Here is a 27,958-nt window from a genome sequence, read left to right as displayed (position 1 = left end):
GATATCCTAGGAGTTTTAAATTCTACATTGTCTACAAAGATTTGGACAGTATTTAAAAAATAATAATGTAAATCTTCTCAAAACACAAAGTATAGTCGGGGTCTAGGTTCAATAAGCACGGAAGGAATGCGACAGTAAAACACCGTAGCCCACTTTCGTCATAAAAATGCATTTTTAAGTTGAAATAAAAATCTGAAGTCCTCTTTGTTTTAATGCGAAAGACATCAGTAGTTTCAGATATGCTATTTTAATATTTATTTATTTATTTATACTTCAACATTGTTTGTATTCTATTTTTATACATAATAATGTTCCCTCACTGGGGTGTCCCGTGCCGAGGGAAACCATTTACAAAATGTGAAACATGCCTTAAATTAGTGATTTAACAAAGCTAACATAATAATAATAAAAATACGTAATCAATCTAATCAACCTAATTATCATAAACAATATAAACTAAAATAATCATAACAAACATATTCAATTTATACAGACCAATAGAACAAATTTCATAAACAGTACACACATTTTACCTATTTGGCTTGATCCACTCATCGATCCGTGCGTAACCCACCTCCACTATCCATTTCTTAATAGCAATTTTATATTGAGAGTACTTACTAATTGTCCTTATGGATAATGGAAGTAGATTGTACACTTTGACCGAGTAGTAGGCCAATCCTCTTTATTATTTTCAAATTAATCATTTTTTTACATTGAAAGTTCTTTATGGATTGAAATTATCTCGTGTGCTTCAAAAATTATGATGTTTCGAAAATCGCGCAATCACAAAATCTGGTTTTCTGAACATTTCGTTCCATGTGACTCGCGTGGTTTATCATTTAAGATAAACTCACGTTTATTTTATTTTAAAAACGCATTCCTATCAGTGTATTTCTGTAACTAAGAAGAGCTTCGCAATTGCGCCGCTAGGCGTAGTTTGACGTTTACAAAAAATAAAATTTACATTTGAGTATCAATTGTTTTAAACTTTGTTCATCACTCATGAACAAATATTTACCAATGAACAGTTATACAATCCCTCTTACAATGTTTATCCGAAAGGTTTTTACACGTTTTCATGATGCAAGTAGGCATTTTTGTTTCGATTCTAAACGTCACGCCTAGCTGGCGGTCGAAGAACGACTAAATACTCATACGCGTTGGGCATGACTGAGCGTTTGGACGTGAGTTAAGTGTCATCATTTTTGAGGGCTCAGGGCATGTCTATGTATTAATATATCAATGATTGTGACGCTGTCCGGTCGAGTTGAGATAAACATTAGCTGGGTTACATTCACAAATATTTTATATTGTTGAAAATTGAGGCGCTAGTTTTAATCGAAACTCAATCGGGCAGCGTCAAAACACATTACCGCATTCCTTCAGTGCGCCTTGAACATAGACTCCGACCATAGGTGTTTAATTTTTGTAATTTACACATTGACTTTTTTTTACATAAATTCAGTCCAAACGAGTTACATCTTTTTATTTATTAACGGACATTGTCCATGTATACAATTTATAGGGTTTAAATATTACGATAAAAGAATAGTTTAAAACATTTTTAAAAAAGAGAAGAAGCATTGACAAACATAAGGGACATCGAGACAAGATCTGGACTATTTATTAAGTGCTCATTTTTATTGTTGAAAACTTAAACCAAAAAAGTCCAGATCTTGTCTCGAGTTAACAATACGACAAAGACGGTTCGTTTGAGAATTAAGGCCATAGTTTGTTCTATGCTGATCGATGAACAGTACTTCATTGTTTCTCAATCTACGAGTCGGGATATTGAATTTTACTTGTCCCAGTAATGATGGAACATCGATTATACCATTCAGTATGCCGAACATATATATGGAGTCAATATTAGTTCTACGTTTTTGTAGACTAGAAATATTTAACATTGACTCTATTTCAGCATAAGAATAATTATCTCTCTCTAGTCCGAGCATCCACGCTTTTTTCGAAGCAAGCGATGCTGGACAGATTCAATGTGATTTATGCGATTGACATAGAATGGAGACCAGACCACGGAGGCATATTCTAGAAGAGGGCGAACAGTTGAGCAATAAAGAGCTTTGATTGTACGGACATTAGTAAAATCAGAGGATATTCTGTTAATGAAGCCAAGTAATTCCAGTGATTTATTTACTGTATTATCTATATGCTCGTTGTATGTCAGTTTATAGTCCAAAACAACTCCTAAATCTGTGATGGACTTAACTACATCAATTTTGGAGTTTTCTAATAGGTACTCGAAGGAAATAGGTTGTTTTGTTCTATGAAATGACATAATTTTGCATTTTTAAATTTTATTTTTATATAATAAAATGTTTCGGTACTGGCATTTTATTATATATATAATAAAATGTTCCGGTATTGGCATTTTATTATATATATATAATAAAATGTTCCGGTATTGGCATTTTATTATATATATATAATAAAATGTTCCGGTATTGGCATTTTATTATATATATATAATAAAATGTTCCGGTATTGGCATTTTATTATATATATATAATAAAATGTTTCGGTATTAGCATTTTATTTTATATATATTAAAATGTTTCGGTATTGCTTATCAACGCTTTCCAATGTACTGAATAGAAATCGGTGATCTTTATAAAATAAAATATAGTAAAATTAAGGTGAAGAAAAATTGTCTTAATTTCCACCGAGAATGCGATTCGTGCGACCTGCGTATGCGGAGTGCGGAGGACCCAGTTATATTAGAAATGTTGATCGTGGCTTTTCTAGAAGTTGTTTTCACTCTCGCCAGAGGTTTTTCTTGAATATCCCACAAGGACAAGCAATTGCTTAGATCGACACCGAGTAGATGTACCGTAGAATGAGTATCGCAAAAATTGAATGTGACGTTGATATTTTATTGTGCAAAAATATCAATTCTCTTAATTGAACGTAGTTATGCAGAAAGCAGCCAGTCCACAATTTCGAAAAATGATATATTGGTGTTATCAGGTGCAGTAAGGTCAATTCTATGTTCCATCAAAAACTGTTTTCATACAAAAAACTGTATTAATCACCTCTTGAAAATGGTGTCGATCACAAAAATGGCATTTTTAAATTAGCACAAAACAGCCACAACACTGGAAAAAATTTATGGAACTTTAGAAATCATTAAAACTGGTCAAACACATAAGTAGATTCTTATTCGAAAATCATTAAAACTGGTCAAACACATAAGTAGATTCTTATTCGAAATAATAAAAAAAACTCATGTATTCATAGTTTATCATTTGTTAAAGTCAAAAACACTCCAGCTGTTGTGTATACTTAATTAAACACTCTTTTCACAAAAGTGCCATTATCTCGGTTTAAGTTTTCTATGGCTGGCTGCTTTCTGCATAACTACGTTCAATTGGTTTATTATTGACAAACCGGTATTTTATTACAAGTCAAGATAAAAAACCTTTTTTTTATTTGCAATATTCTAGCATTTGTCCGCCTTGTGGTAATGGTCAGCGCGTTTGCCCACTATGCAAGAGGTCTCGGGTTTGTTTCCCGACATGGTTGACATGAAATATTAATTTCAAAGGGTGTTTTAACACCAAAATATTTCATAGCTCCTGTACTGGCATTTTATCTTTTTGTAACGAAAATAATTTATTACGGTCGGTATACCAATGCAGTGCCCTATACACCATTCGGTGCGGAAAAGGAATGATGATGAAGCATTAGTTTCAACAGTGATCGTTAGTGGCTTCACACAAGTCACACAATTTAAAGAGTACAGTATATAAAGGATGGATGTCAATATTTATGTATTTTAAATATTTGGCATCTACTTGCAGTTTAAATGATCATGGTACATTTCTGTTTAATAAAATTTGACACAAACGCCCTGTTTTCCAAGATAATTGAACTAGAAAAAAACGCGTACAAGTGATAAAGGGTGGATGTCAGTTAAATACTGGAAATAAAGCGCTAATTTAATATTAATGAAAAGCATTGTAGGTTATACAAAAGTACAGGTATTAACATTAAGCAGTTTCCTTTATATTTATAAGTTTTATTTAAATGTCCAAGAGGTTTGAAGACTTGAAAACGTTATATCTCAAAACTTCATTGTTTGTCATTCATCCTTTATATCCTGTACCCTTCATTTGTAAAGATATATTTCCTGATAGTATTGTCCCTAGTCGCTGTGAAAGCCATTAATTTTTTTTTTTTCAATGTACTTAAAAATTTTAATATCTAAATTTGAGCATAAAATAAGCATTTTCACTTAGCGTAAAACATCTAGATCCAGCGAGTCCTCTATACACATCAAATTAACTTACCTGCATACGACCTGTAGATAATATTAAAATAATAAATCATTGTGATTTTCACACGACCGACGCGACGGATGGAAGGGATGTGGAGGGGACGGGTGGAAATATCCTGGATCAATAATGACGTTATGTGCAACAGGCCTGAGTTGCTTTTCCCGTTACCTTGTTCTGTTCAGAGCACGAACAAGTTATTAAGGGCGTCATACCAATTCATTAGACATAATGTGTCCATTTAACATTTTTGTTTTGTGATTATTGGTGTTCACTTCTAATTGGTAAAAGATGTTTAGTGTTATTATTTTTTATTTTATGAATAGTATATATATATGTTGTGATATCCTTTACTATCTTTGAACTAAAAATAAATCATCAGAACTGGATTGTATTAATGAAAACATTAAATAAACTGTCGATACTGGTTATGGAAATAAATATAAATTTAAATGTTTGTGAATTTGGTACAATGATTTAAAAATGTCATTTTCATTAATAAATAAGACATTTTATGTCTCTGCTATATTTTAATTTAATGTTTGTCGCATGTCCCTCTATACTATTATTTTAAAATTTTATTTTATTTTAGTTTTATAGATTTACGGACAACGACCATTTTAAACATAAAAATCACATACAGTAAATTAAAACTAGAAATGGATTATTATTATTTATAAACTTCCTAAAAAAATAAAGAAATCAATTGTATTAAAACGTTTTCAAGTGTTTCCAATAAATAAACGTTTGTGTAGTATAAAATAATATTTGGAAGATGCAATTGAATAAATTAAAATGTATTAAATGTAAGCAATAGACACTATAACTAATATAATGTTTTTACTGTTTCTATTTTCTTAACTTTTTATTTTTGGTCAGACTGTAAGAAATCGCTAGTGGCAATAAGTCCGCCATTTAACCCTGTATATGTATTATAATTTGCACCACTAAAATAGTTTTGCTTTATTGATGAATAGAATTAGAATCGTCCAAAAACCCATAAAAATGTCCAGTTTTATCTGCGGTCTTCTTGCGCACGGTATACAAATATAACTCTTTTTGAAAAACACAAAATGTACCTATCCATAAAATTTAATTCTGATACTCTGTTTTTAAAAAAATAACAAAATTGGGACAACGAAGTGTCTATTTTGTCTATTTCAGTTAGGCATAAAAGGTCCGACATGCAGTTGTCTTTTTCGCGCAGCATCAGGAAGGCATCTGCAAGACACTGACAGAAAAACCATGTTCAAGTACCTATTTATCAAAATTTCCTGTTACCGCACAACAAAAATAATAATGTATTATAGTGCATATTAAAATTGAACTAAATACAATATAATAAGTGCAATCAGTAACATCACAAAAATATCTCGGAGTTGTGATTACTTGTGATCTTAAATGGGAATCACATATTATCCAAATTGTCAAACGCACCAATTCCCTCTTATACTTAATAAGGAAAACATTAGCTCACATCACCCAAGATTTGTTCCTCAAAATTTATAAAACATATGTTCGTCCACTCCTGGAGTATACCTACCAATACGCTTATACGCTTAAGGGATCTTGGGTTAAGTTCACTGGAAGAGCGGAGGCACCGTGGTGACTTGATTGAAACGTTTAAAATCTTAACTGAGCAATATAATGTACCCAAATTGAAATCAATGTTCACTATGAATGAAAACCGCCATCTCAGAGGTCATTCATTGAAACTCAATAATACCTCCTTCTCATCCAACCCCAGGAAGAACTTCCTGACAAACCGAGTTGTGGAGAAATGGAATGGCCTTCCCGAGAAAGTGATTGGTGCTAGTTCAGTTAATGTCGACTAGATGCACACAGCAATGTATAATGTTTAATAACCATGTACACTTGTACACTTGATATACACGCATCAGCTTAATAGCTGCTAGTGTATTATTATTATTATTATTATTAATAATAATAATTCATTACAAAATTTCAAAATTTCGAATCAAACCCACATTCAAGAGATTCTTCTACTGCAAATATACCTTTACTGTTACGATATACCGTCACACCTGCTACAATCACTCCTAAAAAAGTTGAGGAGGAAATAGTTGCTCTCATAACAAAATATTTAAAAGCAGAAATTAAAGATGAAGTTCTATGTAAAACAAAAGAATTTCTTTAGTTGGTTATATACTATAAAAAAATGAGAACATTCAAATGAAAAGCAATCAAACTATGAAGTAATTAAGGCTTTGAAAGAGATCCATACAAATTTACGTTTAATTAAAGAGAGACGTGAGGGACAAAATAGGAATATAGTAACAGTTATCTCGGACCAAGATATAACTTATGCCAGTATTGCAGCAAGAAATAAATATCAAGAAAATAAGTCTCATTCCATAGTTGTGAGCTTAGATAAAAAAAAAGAGATGAGTTAGAGGAGATTCTAAAGCGAAAAGTCAACGTAAGAAACAAAGGTTTTGGTGTTGTAAATGTAAAAAAACTGAGAAACGACAAACTTCAGATACACCGTTCTTCAGAAAATAATAGAGAGGCATTGAAGGCAGAAATAGGGACTAGGAACTAATTTCAAAATGGAAGAACTAAAAAAAGAAAAATCCTTTAGTGGTTTTCAAGGGTCTCATAAAAGGAGTGACAGATGATGATTTAAATGAGTTTCTGGAAAAGCAGAATAGGGGGATAAATATTGCTGAGAAATTGAAAATCAAATATAAAAAAAAATAAACAATATAAATTACTGGCAATCGTTTGTATGCTAAGTATCAGCAGAGTCATGGAAAACCTCAATCAGCTTTGTTAAAACAAATATAGGATATCAAAGAGTGTTTGTAGAAGATTTTACTCCTCTGATACAATGTTTTAGATGTCTGGGCTATGGGCATATCCAGAAATATTGCAATAATGCAGGAAAATGTGGACATTGTTCTGAAGATCACGAATTTGTTAATTGTAAGAATAGAAAAGATGGGAAGGAACTAACTTTTACGAATTGCATTGGCGAGAGGGACGCTGTGAATCATTTTGCGACTAGTCCAAACTGCCTAATGTGGCAAACTGTGGATAAGAGAATAAGAGAGTCTACTGATTATGGAACCTACTGTTAGTGAAATAGTTAAACAAAGTCCTAATATAGAGAATCTTAACATATTGTATCCAAACCTACGAAGCATTAGAAATAAGATGCACGAAATTGAGATGATGATTAAGAATTATTCTGATCCTGACGTATTGATATTTGGTGAAACATGGCTTTTCACAAACGAATGTGATTATTTTAACGTTAAAGGATATAAAGGCATATTCAATTGCAGAAATGCAGATGCAAGACGTGGAGAAACAGTTATTTACATAAAAGATTCACGTAGTTTAAATTACTTGACGAATCTGTAAAATATAATTTTATTATGGTGATTGACATTTATGTATAGGACGTTTATATAGGAACCTACAGACGAAAATTATGTACCTTTTATAGATCACCTATATTTGATCCAACAAATGATTTTTTAGAGGACTTTGATGAAATTTTGTCAAAGTATAATAAAATGTTAGTCATTGGTGATACCAATATTGATTTGTTAGATGAAAATTCTGTCACAACATGTTCATATAGATTTATTATAGATTCAAACTATTTCGAGATAGTCAATAAACTTGAAAATAGTCAAGCAACCAGTCACTGATGAAACAAGTATATTAATTTATTATTTGCTGAATAGTACCGGGAAGACTTGTTCATTGGAATTGCATGATTAGCCGGGCTTGGATCATCGGATAATAAAAGTATGTGTTACTAACTTTGCAAAACAAAAACTGAAATTTCAAATTGTTGAAAGAAAGGTTATACATAATAACAGTTTCGGGTTTATGAACAACTAAAAAGGTTAAAACCAGACGACATCAATTTCGAAAAATTAGTAGAGATTATTTTGGAATCTAAGTCCATAGCTACGAAAGTGAAAAAATATCGTTTGAGAGTAGATAATAACTGTGGAACTCCAGATATAATGGAAATGATAAAATATCGAAACAAATTGTATACCTCGCAAAAAAATGAGAAATGCTTCAGAAGCTATTAAAAAGCAATATAAAAACAAATTATCAAATGAAATAAGAAAGGCAAAGAAGAATTATATAAGCTCGCGGGTTGAACGTATTAATGGCGATAGTAGGAAATTTTGGAATATAATAAATGAAACTGTTGGAAATAAAAAAAAATAATAGAGAAAATGATAAAAGAGTTCATAAAATCTGATGGTATTATAAGTGATGTACTGAACACTTTATTTTATTTTTACTTTGTTTGAAAATGCTCTAACAAGGCGAAACAATTGTCACGAAATTTTTGTTTTTATTTTTGTAAAAATAAAATAAAGTGTTCAGTAGACTCAAATCAGTATTTGATTTCTTATAATATAAGTTTAAATAAAGAGTTCTACAAAATAAACACCAAAGCAATAAATACACAATATTGCTGATACCATAGTACTCGTATTCATAAATAAATACGTCTGTTCGATTGGAATAAAACCACAGGAAAAATTCAAACACATAGATAAATCCACCTGTACATATATGTAATATTAATATTATTACAACGTAAAATATTATTTTTATTAATCCAACCGATGAAAGAGAAATTTTTGATATAATCAACGGAATAAAACATGGTAAATCCAGCGGCTGTGACGAAATAGCGGCAACAGATGTAAAAAATATTCGGGATATTATTTTTAAAAAACTGTTCTTACAGCTCACGTGACGAGTGGATATGTGATGTTATTTTATCGACTGTTATTAGTGTCATAGTATATACATCCCCTCATACCAGCAATTAATTTTTTTTAATACGATAATATGAATACTTTTTCAAAATTACTTCTGATTGTTAACTTGGTAGGTATTAATAATGATCAAACGACCGGGTCTAAGAAAAGTAGAACACATTTGATATGTTTTCTGCATTGGTAGTTTCATTATAATGAATTTAATGATGGAATGCATTCGATTATATTCATTCAAATTATTTACCTCACTCTATTCAAAACTGAACGGTAGCGAAATTTTCTGAATGGTTTCCACTCCAAACATTTTAGTGCCTTGTTAGTACTGGACAGGGATATGGAATAACAACGTGTTCTAGTCTGTCTACGAAACACACGTACTTATAGTAGGTATTATTATAGACTTGTTCTACAGTGTGTAGCTTGCTCAGGGCGGATTTCTCGTTTCACCACCATTTATGTCCATCCATCCACCGGTTAATTAGCTCTATCCATTTTGAATATCTCTTTCCTCTACATAGAGATAGTCAGATCTTATATGGAAAAAAATACCAACCTTGTCTTTAAACGTGTGATTCTCGTTAGGATATAAATATACGACCAGAGTATATATATGTACGTATAATAATATGTATCGGAGTTCAGAAATTGTCACGTTTTCTCAAATTCGAAATATTATCGCTGCATAGGATAACGCCGCGCCGTGTCGCCGCGGTATGAAACGGCCCCTCCGCTCCGGGCGACAGTGCGCGATGCGCGAGTGCGCATCGCACTGAGCGCGCAACTATATTTGTTACGAACGTAGTCGCCCGTAAATCCTTTACTGATTACAGTTCTTCCTCAAACTAAGGAGAACGTATGAACTTCAACCGAAACATATATTGATTCACATGACTGTTGAATAATGTTGTACATAAATACATTTACATGTAATTGAAAAGCAACATATACATACTTTTCATTATAGAATGCATTTCATTAGCTACTTTTTAATTTTTTTTAAAATTGTTTTATAGCTTAAAAATATAGGTGGAACGCTTAATCGGGAAATGTCACTTTTTAAGGGTCTATAAAATACTGTCGAGTAAAAAAAATAATTAGCAGCATAAATTTTTTTGTTGATAAAAAAACGTTGAGGGATGCAAATTTTAATTTTCTCAAGCAGTTGTGGGCAACCCAAGTTGTTATTGACTATTTTGTGAAGGAAGGCGGTGTCAGTGATGGTTCTTCTAGATTGCAAGGATGATGGGTTATTTGTGGATATGAAATAAATGATCGGATAAACGGTTAATTTTGTGGCTGCGTGGGTGTTGTTCAATTATTCTCATTTGTAGGTTTATGTTGGTTTGCCCTATGTACTCGTACACGTATATGTATACATTAGATGCGGCACCCGTTTTGTGTTCAGCTCAACTGAGGTTCCGGAACTTGTCTTATATTTGATGTAAAATAGTTTTTTTACGCGCAGCGGTCAGTAAATGTGAAGCAGCGTAAAAGGGCGCGACATTCTTTTTTACTCTACTCCGCGTTTTGCACGGCAATGTTGATGCGGCATGACGCGACAACGCTCATTTTTAAAACACAATTAGAACCTATCGTTCTATGAAGCATCAAGCATTATTTTATTATACCTCAGTGCTCGTACATAGATATTTGCGATCATAATCTCTTTAAAATATTTTCGTTGTTTTTGCCTGTGGTACTCGTACTTGATAGATATCATTAAATTGTTATTGAGAATACGCTAATTAACATCTGCACCTTAGCATTTTACGCATAATATACTAAGAACAATTAATAGTCTAGATCAGTGTTTCCCAGCCTTCTTTGCCCCACCGTTCTTTTCAAAAGTCAGATGCCCCACCGGCATCTTTTTTAATTAAACACCAGGTACATTTTCAAATCATATTGTAATATGTTTGTAAACATATAAATCCCTAATGAAATTACATAAAACCTATTCTAATACATATACTATAACTGAAATTATTACAAAACACAAATTGAAAATTAAGCAGAATAAAATAAAAATTAAAACAATAATAAAACACAAGTGACAATTGAAATTAAGTACAAACACACACATATATTGACGCCTAATTCATTATTCAATTCAGTTACGCTTGCTACAAATTTTAATTTTAATTTTACAAAAAAAAAATATGTCCGGATCTAACTTAGTTAATTTCAGCCTTATGTCCTCTCTATACATCTATTAGTTATATCCAAACGATTTCGTTTTTTAACGAGTAAAACGCTTATGGCGCTCTAAAACCACATTTTACCAAATAAGATGAGGGAAAGGGTTTTCATTTCTTTCATTTTCATTTGAAAACGTATATTTCGTACAATTTGGCGTATATTTCAATTTTATACGTCTCAGGCATTTTTTTGTATGACCGATGAGACCGACTTTATATGCGGAATGCCGACGTGTCTCATCTCTGAAGCGTGGTGCCCCACCTCTGAGGCGTTATGCCCCACCGGTGGGGCGTACGCCCCACCGTGGGAAACACTGGTCTAGATATAAACTTAGACTTTCAACTTTTATAAGAGAAACAACATAGTTACTATATTATATTGTTGCTTTAACAAATTACAACAGGGATGGAGAATACCTTAAAGAGGTGAATATAGAAGTCTAGGAATTAACAGGGCTTATGACCTGTCATTGGCTGGTTTAAGTGGCCACTTTACACACTGTGTAACATTCACCATTTTGCCTATCTCTTCACAACAATAAAGGTTTCAGCTCTTTAACTTCACTGAAATCAACAAATGGAAGAATTGAAGAATTGTAGATATTCAAACATAGGCAAAATGGTGAATGTTGCAGTGTGTATAGTGGCCACTTAAACCAGCCAATGACAGGTCATACGCCCTGTAAATGCCTAGACTTCCATATTACCTTATTTAAGGTATTCTCCATCCCTGTTGTAATTTGTTAATCTTAACGGTTCTCGAGGGGGTGAAATCCAGTCTTTTGTCTACCAACTAAAATATTATAACTTTAAGTCTGTAAACTGCTAAATATTTTCGATTTTATATTATTGTTTTTGTTTTATAGCACGGACTGCAATCTTTGCGCTAATTTGCATCCTGATTAAAATAATTACCAGCGTCAAATTAAAGTAACGAAGTTCTAAAACTTGTCATAGTGAGGAATTTGCGCGATTTAACACGTAGATAATATTTAGTTGCATTGGCTCGCTTAGTTGATTGTGTATAATTATAGTGTTTGCTTTGTTTTTTTTTAAACAAACATTACACTCATGGTATGCGTATTATGTAACCGCGATGCTACATATTTATTTATAATTTTACAATTTTTGTATTAAAAAAGATGTATTAATGATAATACTTCGCTGCCGGAGTCCCGTGCCGAGGGAAACATTTATCCTTATTTTGAAACGCGCCCTAAATACTTATTAAACATAATAAAAATATATTTTGTAATATTTATCGATAGCAGTTACAATATACTCCTAGTTCACGGTTATAATGGAAAGGTGAAAAAAAATACCGATATACGAGGGTTGGTTGATATGCTCCACCCCTGACCTATTTCGAAGTGGATGAGAAAAAGATTTTGTACCTTATTGTTCGACGTAGTCCCTCTGGACTTGATGCATTTCTTCCAGCGATGCTCCAACATCTCTATAGCTTCCTGGTAGAACATTTATTGTCCGATCCCCGCCAACCGCTCATCTAAGCTCCTTAAGTTTTATGGATAGCCGGTAGTCACTGGGGGCTAAAATCAGGTGGATGTGGGAGGCGTTTAATCAATTTTTAACTTTTTTTCTATGATATATTTTATTGCCCTTTAATAATAAGGAATATTTTTGTGTTTTTTTATATTTTTCATTTCCTTTTTAATTACTATAAAAAAAATACCTTCTAATCTTTTACATAATATTTTATTTTCTCTTATATTACACAAAAATATTTTACCTGTCTATTTATTATAGGAGCAAAACATTCATAAACATTTATTGTATACCCACAAACAGGCCATGCCTTTGTGGGGGTTTTGTTACTATTATTACTGTTAATATGTATTTCATTTATTTATTTATACTTTTACATTGTTTGTATTCTTTTTTTACACGGCACGATCAATTTTTTACATGGCACGATCAAGTCCATCAAATACTTGAAGATGGACATGTCAAAAGTAGGAATAATCGGCGTGCGTGCATAAGAAGATGTATGAATGTAGAGGAAGCGAGGTCTGTATGCCAAGATAAAGTGTTATGGCGTTCTATCCTCTCTGCCTACCCCTACGGGGAAACGGCGTGATGGTTTGTTGTTGTTGTATTCTTTTTTTGGGGTGTCCCGTGCCGAGGGAAACATTTTACAAAATGTGAAACATGCCTAAGATTAGCTATTTAACAAAGTTAACATAATAATAACAATAAAAAAACGTAAATAATCCAATTAACCTAATTATAATTAACATAATAAACAATAAAAAACAAAAATATTCATAAAAAACATAACCAATTTATATAGACCAATTAAAGAAAATTCATAAACAGTGCATACATTTTACCTATTTGGCTTGATCCACTCATCGATCCGTGCGCAACCCACCTCCACTATCCATTTCTTAATAGCAATTTTATATCCTGAGAACTTACAATTGTCCTTATGGATAATGGAAGTAGATTGTACACTTTAACCGAGTAGTGGGTCAATCCTCTTTGACTCTCATTGCTATGTAATTATTCTTTATTTTTTTAATACTCCGTTTTACCTCTTATGTATACTCGTATTGTAAAAAAAAAGAAAAAATATATAATGATAAATAAATTTAAAAAAAAAAATCAAACCCAGGTTCGTGAATAGCGGCCATTGTCACTAAAGAACCGTTTAAATGTGGACAATACAATAGGTATGGCAATATTGTCTTGTCCCAGCTCCGAGAACAGCCTCGAACGCGCGGGACAGAACGCTGGGATTTACGAAATTTTGGCCGCAGTTCACAATATTATGTCTGAGCTGCGAAAATGAATACACGCCAGCTTTTATTACGAGCGAGATCACGAAAAATACTCTTTATTTTATACCAAAATATATTGAAATTGTTAATGGTCGAACTAAATAGTAAAAAGGGTTTTATTCTGCCGCCATTTTCGGCAGTTAATATTTTTTGAAAGCGACACGGTCACGTCAAGCTAATCGCCATTGTCACAACGTCCTGTACGTGCGTGTTCATAAGAGGACAATGCGGCCGCGCGCGGTGGTGGGGGTAATCATTCTCCCGCGGAAATGAACTGTCCGCCTATCGGTGGCAGTGTCTCGGGACAATGTTTTGTCCTATGAATTGCTGTTTACGCCTGGACAATGGTCGAGTCCCGGTATGAAACAGTATTGTATTGTCTACGTGTAAATGGCCTTTAGCGCCTTGTGTGTTGGAGCATTGTCCTGATGTAAATGAAATAGCACTTTGCAGCATTTAGCAGTGGTCAGCGGCCTGTTGTGAATAAACCGTTGCAGGTTTCAACTTGTTGCTCGGTACTTTACACGTGGGCATATTAGGCTACATAATACATACACATCAGCGCGACGGTCAACTCGAAGCAGGCCAGGGGACGAGGGGTGATCAATCAACCCTCGTATATTATATGTTTTTTTTACTATTGATAAATTTCATATTTACTATTTTATAATTCTATTTTAATTCCCGTTAAACTGCAAACGTAGTCGGTTTACAGAGATTTCTCGCTTTAAAATGTAAGTAACATAAACAAAATATTAAATTTAAAAAATATAAATTTAAAATATACATATTTAATTTTTAGGTAACGGCTTAGTAAAAATAGTAAATAAATATCACTTTTTTTAGCAACAAAACAAAATTCTCGCACGCTGAATTTAAACATTTTAGAAAATCTGTCAATATTATAATATTTGTAATTTTGTATCATAAAATAATACTAATTTCGAATTATGTTTTTTCTATATTCATGAAAAAAAACGTGATGTGACGTGGTACCAATAGGGTAAAGTACATACCGAATGACCTGGAACGTCCCATACTTATAACATATCTCGACAGCCACTCGATGGATCTAAACCTGGTTTTCACAGTCATGTAACGTGTCCTAAAACAAAGCTACTCGTATTTGTTATATCTTCGAAAAATAAAAATTAGTACGTCATATTCGTTTTTAACCGAAAATTACCGCAAAAATGAAAAATACCGTATTTTACCAAAATCTGGTAAAATTCACGTAAAATACCGCGATAATTTTACCGGCTTGCATCTCTAGTCAAGACTCGTGACGATGTTATATTTAAATTTAAACGGTCACAAACAAAGTTCAAAATTTAACCGAATCGTCTCGTATTAGGGGCGTGGCCAATGCAATGAACCGTCTTCGCGGGAATTTTAATTAAATATTTTTTTTTATCAGGCAGTATTTCATGCACCCCTATTAATTTAAATTTGTAAAAAAAAATCTGGTATTTACCTATTATGTTGCCGGCTTCATTAAAATGCTTAATTTTTTTCGCGGGAAATTCTAAATTTTTGTATTGGTAAATTTATTTATTTAACCTATGTGTACTATGCAGTAAATTTATGAATAAACGTCGCATCAACCAGTCCAGTGTAAATAAAAATAAAATAATGAATAATTTAAATATTGTATTCTCTGTGTTTAGGCGAATGAAGAATGCAGTTTTGTGTCTAAAATATCACCAGAACCTTGGACAAGTATTTTCGACTTAATAGCTTCTTTCAGGTAAAAATCCTGAAAAAGAAAACGAGTGGAGATAGTCAGCCCCGTAGTGTAGTGGTTTATGTCTTCGCCTACCATTCTTGAGCTCCTGGGTTCGATTACTTGCAAAGTAGACGTGTAAAATTGATTTTAAAGGTGGTTTCACACTGTAATATTTCATTGGTTTTGGACTGGCACCTGAAGTGTAGAACTGATTGCCTTACTTTAATATTAGAATTGCTGAATATATCAATCGGTTTACAAATGCAGTACCCTATCGTCCATAGGGTGCAGAAAGGGGATGATTGTTGTTGATGACGACAACGATGACGATAATGATGATGATGAATAATTTCTAATTCCCAGAAGCCTTGCTGCAAAGTCGTCCCCTGCCGCACATCCCGGCGGCTGGCGAGCTGCCGGAGGGCGGGGTTGCGCCGCCCACGGTGGTCGCTCCGCCAAGCGCCGCTGCGCCCGGCTCGCTGGACTCCGCCAATCGCTGGACGTCCAAGGAGAACCTGCTGACGCATCAGGACGATGACGATCCGCAGCTGTTCGTCGCCCTGTATGACTTCCAGGCTGGCGGGGATAACCAGCTCAGCCTTAAGAAAGGTAAATTTTATTATCAATAAAGTAATTAACAGAAATCAATGTAATCGTCAATGATGTTTAGTTAAAATTCACGTCACAAGCGCACAATAGATGGCGGATAGTTGCCTTCTCTAACGAATTTTCATCATGATCAGAAACAAAGTGCTGTAATTACATTGCAGCTAAAAACAAAACATTCTTATCTTATTAACAAATTACAACAGGGATGGAGAATACCTTAACTAAGGAAATATGGAAGTCTAGGCATTTACAGGGCTTATGACCTGTCATTGGCTGGTTTAAGTGGCCACTTTACACACTGCAACATTCACCATTTTGCCCATGTTTGAACATCCATATTTCTTCATTCTTCCATTTGTTGATTTTAGTGAAGTTAAAGAGCTGAAACCTTTATTGTGTTGAAGAGATTCATCTGACTGAATTATTTCACATACTGGGCAACGCCTGAAAACAATTTTTCAATTTTTAAACTTCCTCTTGGACCAGTTGGTTTCATTACAATATTTGAGTCTGTCCAAATGTTCGTAGACAAAAGTCTGGATTTCACCCCCTCAGGAGTCATTAAGATTAACAAATTACAACAAGGATGGAGAATACCTTAACTAAGGAAGTTTTCAGGCGTTGCCTAGTATGTGAAATAATTCAGTCAGATGAATCTCTTCACAACAATAAAGGTTTCAGCTCTTTAACTTCACTAAAATCAACAAATGGAAGAATAGAAGAAATATGGATGTTCAAACATGGGAAAAATGGTGAATGTTGCAGTGTGTAAAGTGGCCACTTAAACCAGCCAATGACAGGTCATAAGCCCTGTAAATGCCTAGACTTCCATATTTCCTTAGTTAAGGTATTCTCCATCCCTGTTGTAATTTGTTAATCTTAATGACTCCTGAGGGGGTGAAATCCAGTCTTTTGTCTACGAACATTTGGACAGACTCAAATATTGTAATTCTTATTCTTATTCTTAGAGGTGGGAGTCAGTGCTTTGCGAGCTCCTGATGTTACTGCGACCTGTGAAGACCTATTGTGACAGGTCCCGGGTTGGAAAGTTCTCATTTTGCTAGATCTCCCCCTCCATGCCAAGATCTGTAAAGTATCAGGCTATTAGGTAGGGGGTGAGCTCTTTAACATCCTTAGGTTTAACCAGTGGTCTCCCGAGGATGACGCTCTTTTTATAATGTAAAGTATCGCATTCACATAGAATGTGTATAGGCGTTTCTTCATTTGCACTGCGGAAACCCATATCTGGAAGTTTCTGAATGGTTCATTCTAGCAAGGTGTTTGTTTTATCTGCAGTGTCCTGTAAGGGCTCTAGTGATAAACTTCACTTGATTTCGGCTGAGCTTTATAAGGTCGAAAGTAAAACTTTGCTTTTATCAGTTCCTTTGCATGGTGCTGACCAGGTACTCTTTGCCAAACCATAACGCTCTGTTTCCTGGCCTATGACCTAAGCTCATTATGAGGAGCACATTTAGGCTACCCACAGTAGGGCTCAGGGCCTATTGGGGCTGTCTCAGCTCCCAGCCTAGCCAATTCATCAGCTGCCTCGTTACCATTGATATCCAGGTACCCAAATTAATGTTATTGTTACACTCACCGACACAATGAAGCGTCCGTAGGCACTTCAAGGTTAATTTAGAATTGATCTTGACAGAGCTCAGTGCTTTTAGAGCACCCTGACTGTCTAAAAGAATAAAATTTCTTTTGTGTTTGTATTGTTTGGGCAAAGTTTTGTCTGCGCAGGCATAGGTGGCATAGAGTTCTGTTTTGAAGATAGTGGGATAGAGCCCTAGGCTAATGGAGAACCGTTTTGCGGGTCTAACTCCGTGTATCCCAGCACCTGCTTGTCCATCTTTCTCGGAGCTATTGGTGTACCACACAATGTCTTCTTCCCTGTAGGGTAGGGGGCTATTTGGCAGCCATTTTTCTCCATCAGGTATAACCGCCGTAAAATGCTTTTGGAAGTGAATTCCATAGTCATTACATCCGTTGGTATAGCTTATATTAGATTATCGATGAGGTATTGCTGCAAATTCCTCATAGTTCTAGATTTATAGTTGGCATTGCCCGACTCTATCGCACGTAACATGGTCATGCCCGCCTCGCACATGAATGTGTAGAGGATTTATGCATACCATCACTTCGATTGCTGTAGTTAGAGTAATGTTACAGGCCATTCTTTGTAGGCCGGATAATTCACCGCTGCATACCTTTTTTTGGGCTTTTCATTTGCCTAGCTATGCATCCATAGGTGACCACAGGTCTTACCGTGGCTGCATATATCTCAAGTGCAGCCTTTGGTTTTAGGACCCATTTTTTACCCACCATGCAGCAGCCAGTGCCCAGTATAATTTTGGCCTTTCTGATCACATGTTGTACATGTAAATTCCAAGTTAGTCTTTGATTCAAGATTATTCCTAAATATTTGACATCCCTGAAAAAGTCTCTAGTCTTCTAAAAGAGTAGGAGGCTTAAGAGCAGCTAACTTCCTCCTCTTGGCGAAAGGGATTATAATTGTTTTACTAGCATTGACAGAAAACACCAGTTCTCAATTTTTTTCAAGGCCATCTGCATGAGACTCGATATGGTACTCGGGCATTTACCCACAATCGAGACCACCAAGTCATCTGCATTTCCCTGAATCATAAACTGGGCATCATTGAGCTCACATGATAGATCGTCAACCACAATGGACCATTGCCAAGTGGTGATAGAACGCCTCCTTTAGGACGGCCTACGTACTTATACAATTTCGTTTGTAAACACAATCCAATTTATTGATTAAATATACGATTAGTTATATTTTTATGCACATTATTTTCCCTGACGTATAACCAGAACTATTACTCCTATACTAACTACACCTAAAATATTATAGCTAATATTGCATTGCCCTCAAAAATTAAAATATTTATATATTATATCAGGATACACATGCAATCATTCATTTAAGAAAGAGGTATGCATATTTCTTTAGTTCATATTATTTTAGTATAACTCAATACAATACCACAGATATGATAATAGTTGGCAACTGTCAAAATGTTGAAAAATGTACAAAAATGTGATATATAACTAATTATTTACTTGTTCCATAAATTGGATTGTATTTTTAAATGAAATGACGTATCTGTTTTGTTTTTCATTGCATCATCAAGATGAAAGTCTGTTGGAGAACAAAGACACGGGAGGCAATTAATTGCCCACAAATTATTTTTTTCTTTTGATTACAGTACATGTGAATAATAATAGAACAAAATGTTTTTTTTTAAATCCCACATAGGCATAGCCTATGAATTATGTCATACCCAAAACCCTTACGCCTTTTGCTCAGAGACATCTCTCATTTATCGCACCGAGAGTGTTCAATATTTTGGAAGAACGTATTAAGCTCTCAAGAACAAAAATTATTTTCAAGAAAGGAGTTAAGGGCTGGATTTTTCTTAGTGGGAGGGATTTGAGTAGGAAACTCCTTGATGATTTTCCAAATGCTTGAGTTTACTGTTTACCATATTGATGTGCCATATATATGTATTTAAAAATATTTTTTATGTTTTTAATCCTATATTTGTGGTGACATACTCATGTAAATTATTATGAAAATAAAACTTTGTTATTAGTGTTACACAATTTATTATTTTACAAGAACACAACTATAGTTTCGGGAGAGCACTCCTCCCATCGACGGGTGATATAAAACTAATATAGTAAACACAGAATATTGTTCACAATTTCATAGAATTCAAACAAAAAATAAACAAATTAATCAGTGAAACTTAGAGCAGGAGGGTTTTTTCCCCTCTTATCTAAGGTGTAAGCATATGAATGGATAGTTATCTAAAGTACAGATATGAAAACATGATCAATGAGGGACAGGACATTAAGTCGAATTTATTTCTTAAAATTTAGCACATAAGTGGAAGTTGTAATATTTAAGTCCAAGATTTAATGTGTGGGAAGACATCGCTCGGCTAAGAGAGTGTTAACAGACGCGGGTCTAAGGGGGTGTGTGAGGTGAAGGGGGTCGCAAAGGGAACATAGTCAATAAAGGCGAGGGGTGGTTGAATGTGTGATTATTAATTAGGTTGTTCTCAGAATTTAAATTTTTGTGAATTTCTATTATTTCTAAATTATTCATATTACTGCCTTTGTTATTAACTTGGTGCAGGAGTTTTTGGGTGTGACTATGAAATGAGTGGTTACTATCTATTTTATGATTTGCGAATTCCGAGAAATTATTATTGGTCAGGCAACGGTGGTGTTCGTTTAGCCTAGTTTTAAGATTTCGCGCTGTTTGTCCAATATAGACTTTTTTGCATTCGCGTGAGATTTGGTAAATGCCACTCTTGTTTAGCCGCTCTGTTTTTGACTTAGAATTAAATAGTGATTTAGCAATATTATTATTAGTGTAAAAAGCGGGTTTTATAGCTGTGGGAAAATGATTACTTATTTTTCTAGACAGAGGTCCAATGTATATAATTCTACGCCAGGTTTGTGGGTTGTTAGATATATCCCCACCGCTAGAATATAAAAACGTTTGACTCAATTTGTTATTTTGTTTGCGATTTAGCATTTTATCAATTATATTTGGGTCATATTGATTATTATGGGCAATAAGTTTCATAATGTTTAGTTCAGTTTGGAAGTTGGGGGGGCTCAGTGGAATATTGATCAATCGGTTAAGCATTGAGTGGAAACTGGCAAATTTATGTTGCATAGGATGTGAAGATGAAACCGGATTGACAGAGTCTGTGTGAGTGGGTTTTCTGTAAATATTAAATGCAATTTTATTGTTCTTGATTTTTAAGGTTAAGTCTAGGATGTTTAGGGAATTGTCATCATTGGATTCCAGGGTGAATTTTATATTGTGATGTAGGAGGTTAATGTGGTTAAGGAAGGAATCTAGTTATCAGGATGACCCTTGATAAAAACAGCAGATGTCAATTTTAGCATATTTTTTAGGTGTGATTGGTTAAGCTTCTCACATCTCTTACGTTATTAGTATTACATTGTATAGTCCAGGAGCGAAGAAGAGTGCATGTCTCTGTCCTAGTCTAGAATGAAATGCAATTTTTCACAATTTTGTACTTTAAAAATAACACTGATAGTTGCCCGCTTTTTACTATAGATGCGAAGTGTCATATCTGTGGTAACAAGATGCACAGAAATAAACGTGAACTAAGGAAATACATATGCATATCTCTTTCTCCCATTAATGTTTTCATGTGTATCGTAATTTGCTATCTCTCTTTTTTTTATCGTTGACATCAACGGAAATTCGGCTTGTTCTTTCTTACCTGCAATTATAATATACTTATCACGTCAAATAGTACCTATGGATGGTATAGGCAGTTGATTCTAAAGGCTGTAAATGACTTTACATAATAAGAATTTTAAAGATATAAAAGCCTCCGTCTAAAGTATTATTTTGTAAAGTATGTATTTCTAGTATGAAAAATGAAAACTGAAACCTTATAAACATCGAAGCCAATCTTAGGCAGCTTTTAATATTCTAAGAGTGTAAAACTTCTATAAATGTATATTACAATTTATCACTAATACACTTTAATTGTAGTACCGATGCATTGGATACCTTATGCGCCATGGGGTGCAGATAAGGGAGTTTTGTTGATGATAATAATTCTCCTCTTTATGTTACAACATAGTATTCGAGTCGTTGAGTTATAAAACCTGCTGTGGAGGCTTTTCTGCTTTTAAGAAAATCACAGAAAACGTTTTGTTTCAGAAATTTTCCAGAGCGGGTTTTGTAACTCTTTAACAAAATGAGGAAGTTCAGTGTCTTTTTATTTATTTTTTTATATTTGTTAATTGACCATCAAACTAAGATAAATTTTAAAAATATATATTTTTATGTATCGTCATTAAGTTTTGTGATTTAAAAATTCCTCCGCCCATGATGTCATTAGTTGTCGTCGGTAAGTTGTCCTGACATTTAAAGAGTGAATCCCATACGCATGAAAACACGTTAAGCAAATAATTGTTTCCTCCTCTTTGGGTTCATGATTCATTTTTCTTTTGCAAGTTCCATTTTTAGTGTAATTTCCAAATAGTTCCCATGTATTTGAGTTTTGTTTTAACCGCTGATTATGTATGTCATAAATGTGTTTTTTTTTTTATAGGAGAACAAGTCCGCATACTGAGTTACAATAAAAGCGGAGAATGGTGTGAGGCTCACTCTTCAGCTGGCCAGATGGGTTGGGTGCCATCTAACTATGTGACTCCAGTTAATTCACTGGAGAAGCATTCCTGGTATCATGGACCCATCTCCAGAAATGCAGCTGAATACCTCCTTAGTTCCGGTATCAATGGAAGTTTTCTGGTAAATATTATTCAAATCTCTATATATATATAAATAATAACAATCATCACCAGTCTCAATATGCTAAAGTATTTGCATTATTACTCAATTTATTTCGTCCATCACATTTATTTTGCTTCTGATCTTTAAAAAAAATACCAATCAATGTTTTCTGTGTTATTCTGTATTAGTGTTAAGTTTGTTCATTAGCTAAGGCCGGGTTGTTTGATCGTTAGAAATAGTTATTACTAACGATCAAACTACCCGACCTAAGCATGTGAAATCTGACTTCTAATTATAAAAGCTGCTATATTTTACAGTAATGCTAGAAAACGCGCCTTTGGTTTCACTGCTTTGAAGACTTCAAAAATCTTTAAGAGCTGGAGAGCTTTTAGGAAGTTTTGATAATTTCTAGTCATTTTTAGAGATTTTCCAGAAACCTAAATTTTTTCAAAAGTTCGTTTTGAATTTCATTATTTTTTAAAATAATGAAATTCCTCATCTGCATTGCAGAACCTACATCTAGAAGTTTTGGAAAGATTAATTTTAGCAAGGTGTTTGTTCAATCTGCAGTGCCCTGTAGGGGCTTTAGTGACAACCCTCACTTAATTTCGGCTGAGCTTTATTAGATCAAAGGCAAACATTTGCAATTACCCTTTTATCAGTTCCTTCACATGGTGGTGGCCAGATACTTTTTGCCAGAGCAGAACACTCTGCTTCCTGGCCTATGACCTAAGCTCATTACAAGGAGCACATTTAGGCTACCCACAGTAGGGCTCAGGGCCTATTGGGGCTGTCTCAGCTCCCAGCCTTGCCAATTCATCAGCTGCCTCATTCCCATCAATGTTTGAGTGTTCAGGTACCCAAATTAATGTCACTCTGTTACACTCACCGACACAATAATTTTATATAATTTAAGTTAATGTTTGTTTAAGCTAATGTTTGTTTAATCTAATGGCATACCCTATTGCTGTCAGATTTGGGAAAATTAGATTGAGGGTGACAGGCAAATTTACTGTAAATACTTAGGTTGCTCTGACGGCGATAGGGGCATTATAATCAGTAAATATAATTTTTTTTAAAAAAGGAATGTTTTGTAAATAAAGAGATTTGCAAAAAAAAAAATGTTTTTGCAATGTGCGAATTGAAAAATCGGCCACAAGACCTTTAAACGGATCCGGGTACGTGGGGCTTTCAATGATCATGAACATTATAATTGAATTCTTATATTCAGTCATCAGAATGTAATTTTATCAAGATTATATTTCAAAAATGATAAGTAAGTACATTTAGTAGTAGATGTGTACTTCATGAATCAATTCTAATTATGCTATCATTACTCATCTCTACATGGCCATATTATAATATTGGTTTTGTCTGGGGTGGAATTTATTACTGTCATACTGAAATAAGTCAAATAATTTCCATAGTTAAATTTTGCCCTAGAAGAGAGTTAAGAGTACTTTCTAAACATTAATTTTACCAAAAATATTTTAAACATGTACCTACATATCACATTACAAGTAAATTAAGTAGTATCTATGTGTTGGTAATGTTAAATATTATTACAGGTAAGAGAGTCCGAATCAAGTCCAGGCCAGCGTAGCATTTCATTACGCTACGAAGGGCGTGTATACCACTACAGAATAAACGAAGACTCTGACGGAAAGTGTTTTGTCACTGCTGAGAGCAAATTCGGCACCTTGGCAGAGTTAGTACACCACCACTCTCAACTCGGAGATGGGCTTATAACCCAACTTCTGTACCCGGCACCGAAACGCAACAAGCCAACCGTATTCCCCCTCAGCCCTGAGCCTGACGAGTGGGAGATAGACAGGACTGATATTGTCATGAGACATAAACTGGGTGGAGGACAATATGGTGACGTTTACGAGGCCATATGGAAACGTTATAATATGACTGTAAGTCTTAGTAAAAATAAAATTACACACATTCCACAGAATACTGTGCATTAAAAAATAGCCGAATAATTTCAGTAAAAAATAATGCAGATTAGGTTTCATTATGTAATAAAATCAATCAAATATATCAATAATTTTTGTTAATTGGTTAATAACAACCCAAAAAAACCATGCTTAAAGTGATCCCACTGGGAATCAAACTTTGGATCCCCGTGCATAAATCAAGTGACTTAGCCTCCACGGAGGCAATGAATACATTAATTTTTGCTCATTTGGTACAGAATTCATTTCATTATAAATATTGCTCTATTTTTTGGAAAAAAAAAAAACATATTGTAAATGAGTTTGTTTTTGCACCATGCTATATAATTTTATTTAACCCTATTTAGATTGCCGTCAAGACCCTCAAAGAAGATACAATGGCATTAAAAGACTTTTTAGAAGAGGCAGCCATCATGAAAGAAATGAAACACCCGAATCTCGTTCAACTACTTGGCGTCTGCACTCGGGAACCACCTTTCTACATCATCACAGAGTTCATGAGCAAGGGAAATCTTCTAGACTACCTTCGCATCGGTAACAGAGAACACATCACAGCCGTTGTCCTCATGTACATGGCAACACAGATTGCCAGTGGGATGAGCTATCTCGAAAGCAGAAGTTTCATCCACAGGTTTGTTTTGATCATATTTTATATCCTTAGAAAAATTGCATTAACATAAACGATAAAAACTAAACATTTGCTACATTGATATTATATTAATTTTATCTGTAACACCATAACAAGAGACCACTTGTAATTTTATTCTTTGAGCTAATTTATTAAAAATGTAATAATTATTATGTTTGTACCTTTACTGATATATTTATTTATTTTATTCATTCACTGATAATTTATTTATTTACATTTATTGAGACAAATCGAAACTCCATGGGACTCGAGTGATGAGTTCAGAATGTACCTTTACTGATATATTTATTTATTTTATTCATTCACTGATAATTTATTTATTTACATTTATTGAGACACATCGAAACTCCTTGGGACTTGAGTGATGAGTTCAGAATGTACCTTTACTGATATATTTATTTATTTTATTCATTCACAAATAATTGATTTATTTACATTAATTGAGACAAATCGAAACTCCATGGGACTCGAAAACTGTGATGAGTTCAGACCAATAAATACAGTATAGTCTCTATTATCTGAACAATTAAAATCCGAGCTAGCAGAAATCATGTTTCGTATGATGAATTGCCAATAATTTATTTTTTTAATTAAAATCCAAGCCTGTTTAGTTGAATAAATTTTTGGATTATGGGATCATTAAAAATAAAATGATTTCTTTATTAGATTTGGAGTTACTTTCTCCCTTAATTCTGCCAAGTCGTCTACTACATCATATAAATTGATTTTCTTGAGGATAGATAGTAAATATGACATTCTTTACCAACATTACTTACGGCGACTATGCTCTGTCGAAAACAACATGCAGAGATTGGTTTTAAAGCTTTAAAAAAAAAGATTTTGTTGTTGAAGATAAACAACGCTCTGGTGCACCAAAAAAGTTTAAAGATGAAGAATTGGAAGCATTACTCAAACCCATGTCAGATGTAAAATGAATTTGCAGAATTTGCACTTTCCCCCAACTCGATTCCCATTTTCTAATGGCCACAAAATTAGAATATTTTGGTTAATTATGAAAAAACAAAAAAAATTGGGTGCTATACAAATTGAAGCCTAGAGACGTCGAATGGCATTTTTTCATGTATCAACAACTGCTCCAGCGGCAAAAAAGAAAATGGTTTTTTTTTTGCATCGTATTATGACTGGTGATAAATGGTGGATAGATACATTACAATAACCCAAAGAAAATCCTGGGGGTAAGCTCGGCCATGCATCAACATAGATGGCAAAGCCAAATATTTATGGTTCCTAAATGATCTGTGTTTGGTGAGATTAGCGGGTGTAGTCTACTATGAGCTCCTCAAACCCAAGGTAACCATCACCATCACAGGAGATTGCTATCAACTACAATTGATGCTTTCGAGCCAAGCATTGAAGGAAAAACGGCCGGAATACGAGGAAAGTCATAACAAAGTAATTTTGCAACATGACAACGCTCAGCCATAAGTTGCAAGGTCAGTCAAAACATACTGTTGCTAGAAAGATGGGAAAAAATTCTCGCTAGCAAAGAACAATACTTTCAATGACACCTTATTTTCTATTTTTTTTTAAATAAAGCATTAATTTTCACAAAAAAATTGTGAAAAGTTATTTAAGTCCCCAATATTAAAGTAAAATAAAAACATCAATAAAAATTACAAAGAACAGTTACGATATATATATTTACTCAAACGAGCAGAAAATTAGCAGATATGCCAACAGTTATTCTTTTGTCTATGCGATAAAAGAAAATGAGAGTATTACGTAATAAACAAATAATAATGATTTTTTGCACAAGGCAAAATTTTCAAACTTCCAAATAATTAGTATCAAATAATAATCATAGAAAATGTATCTTGTTTCAATATACTTTTATCAGTATTGGTATTTTTTTTACCATTCATATTTTGATAAATATGTACATACTTGTTATTCAATTTTTGCTTTATTAGTTTTACCATAAGTTCAGCACTAAATATTTACCAAGTAATTTCAGTGTACAAATAATGTGCGATTTTCTTAATTAAACAGTTTATGTATGTGAATTTTTTTTAAATATGTAGGTACTTGCTAATGTTTTGTTTGCCTTTTGATGCAGTGGTTATAACATTAAACTACCATTTATTAGAACCTAGGTTCGATTCCTGACTAGATCAACGTAATTTAAAAAAAATTATTCAATATATAATATGATTTTAACCCAGGAAATATACTATTATGTCTCGTTTTATACTGCTGAAACTAATAAAATTTTTAATTATTTTTTATGTGATACTATTTATACATGTCTATATTTGTTTCTAAAACAAGATATACATATTGTTATTGTTATGCGATATATATATACACAGTTTAGTTGGAATAATTTGTGCAGCGCCATTTTTCTGAAAATCACCTGAAGGGCACTGTACAATAAATAAATATCCCAGCACGTCTTGCAGCTACAGAACGCATGCTCGGTTGGGATCCTAGTTCCTCATTTCCAATTAAGATCAATTTGAATTATAACAGATGGCAGCTACAGAGCGCATGGACGGTAAGAAATCTAGCCTCCATTTTCACATTGTTAAAATTGACAAAGAAATTTAGTTTATTAATGAAACTGAAAACAAAAAAATAGTAATAATAAAAACG

General features: G+C 33.6%; 1 protein-coding gene across 2 annotated transcripts in view; it reads left to right on the top strand.

Annotated features, from left to right (window-relative positions):
* Nucleotides 1-27,958, top strand: part of Abl (tyrosine-protein kinase Abl) — a 64,500-nt gene that overhangs the window by 19,645 nt on the left and 16,897 nt on the right. The window contains exons 2-5 of one of the 2 annotated variants that reach the window (XM_088233006.1): nucleotides 16,168-16,413; nucleotides 22,554-22,753; nucleotides 24,304-24,654; nucleotides 25,044-25,327. In XM_088233006.1, coding sequence (XP_088089132.1) covers nucleotides 16,168-16,413; nucleotides 22,554-22,753; nucleotides 24,304-24,654; nucleotides 25,044-25,327 — 1,081 coding nt within the window. The remainder of the gene's footprint in view (nucleotides 1-16,167; nucleotides 16,414-22,553; nucleotides 22,754-24,303; nucleotides 24,655-25,043; nucleotides 25,328-27,958) is intronic. The other variant, XM_088233007.1, reaches the window with a different exon arrangement.

This window comes from Micrasema longulum, unplaced genomic scaffold (genome assembly GCF_059751315.1).
Source record: "Micrasema longulum isolate JH-2025_06_02 unplaced genomic scaffold, ASM5975131v1 h1tg001048l, whole genome shotgun sequence".
Classification (NCBI taxonomy): Eukaryota; Metazoa; Arthropoda; class Insecta; order Trichoptera; family Brachycentridae; genus Micrasema; species Micrasema longulum.
The sequence above is the reverse complement of the archived record's forward strand: the minus strand, read 5'-3'. Positions and strand labels throughout refer to the sequence as shown.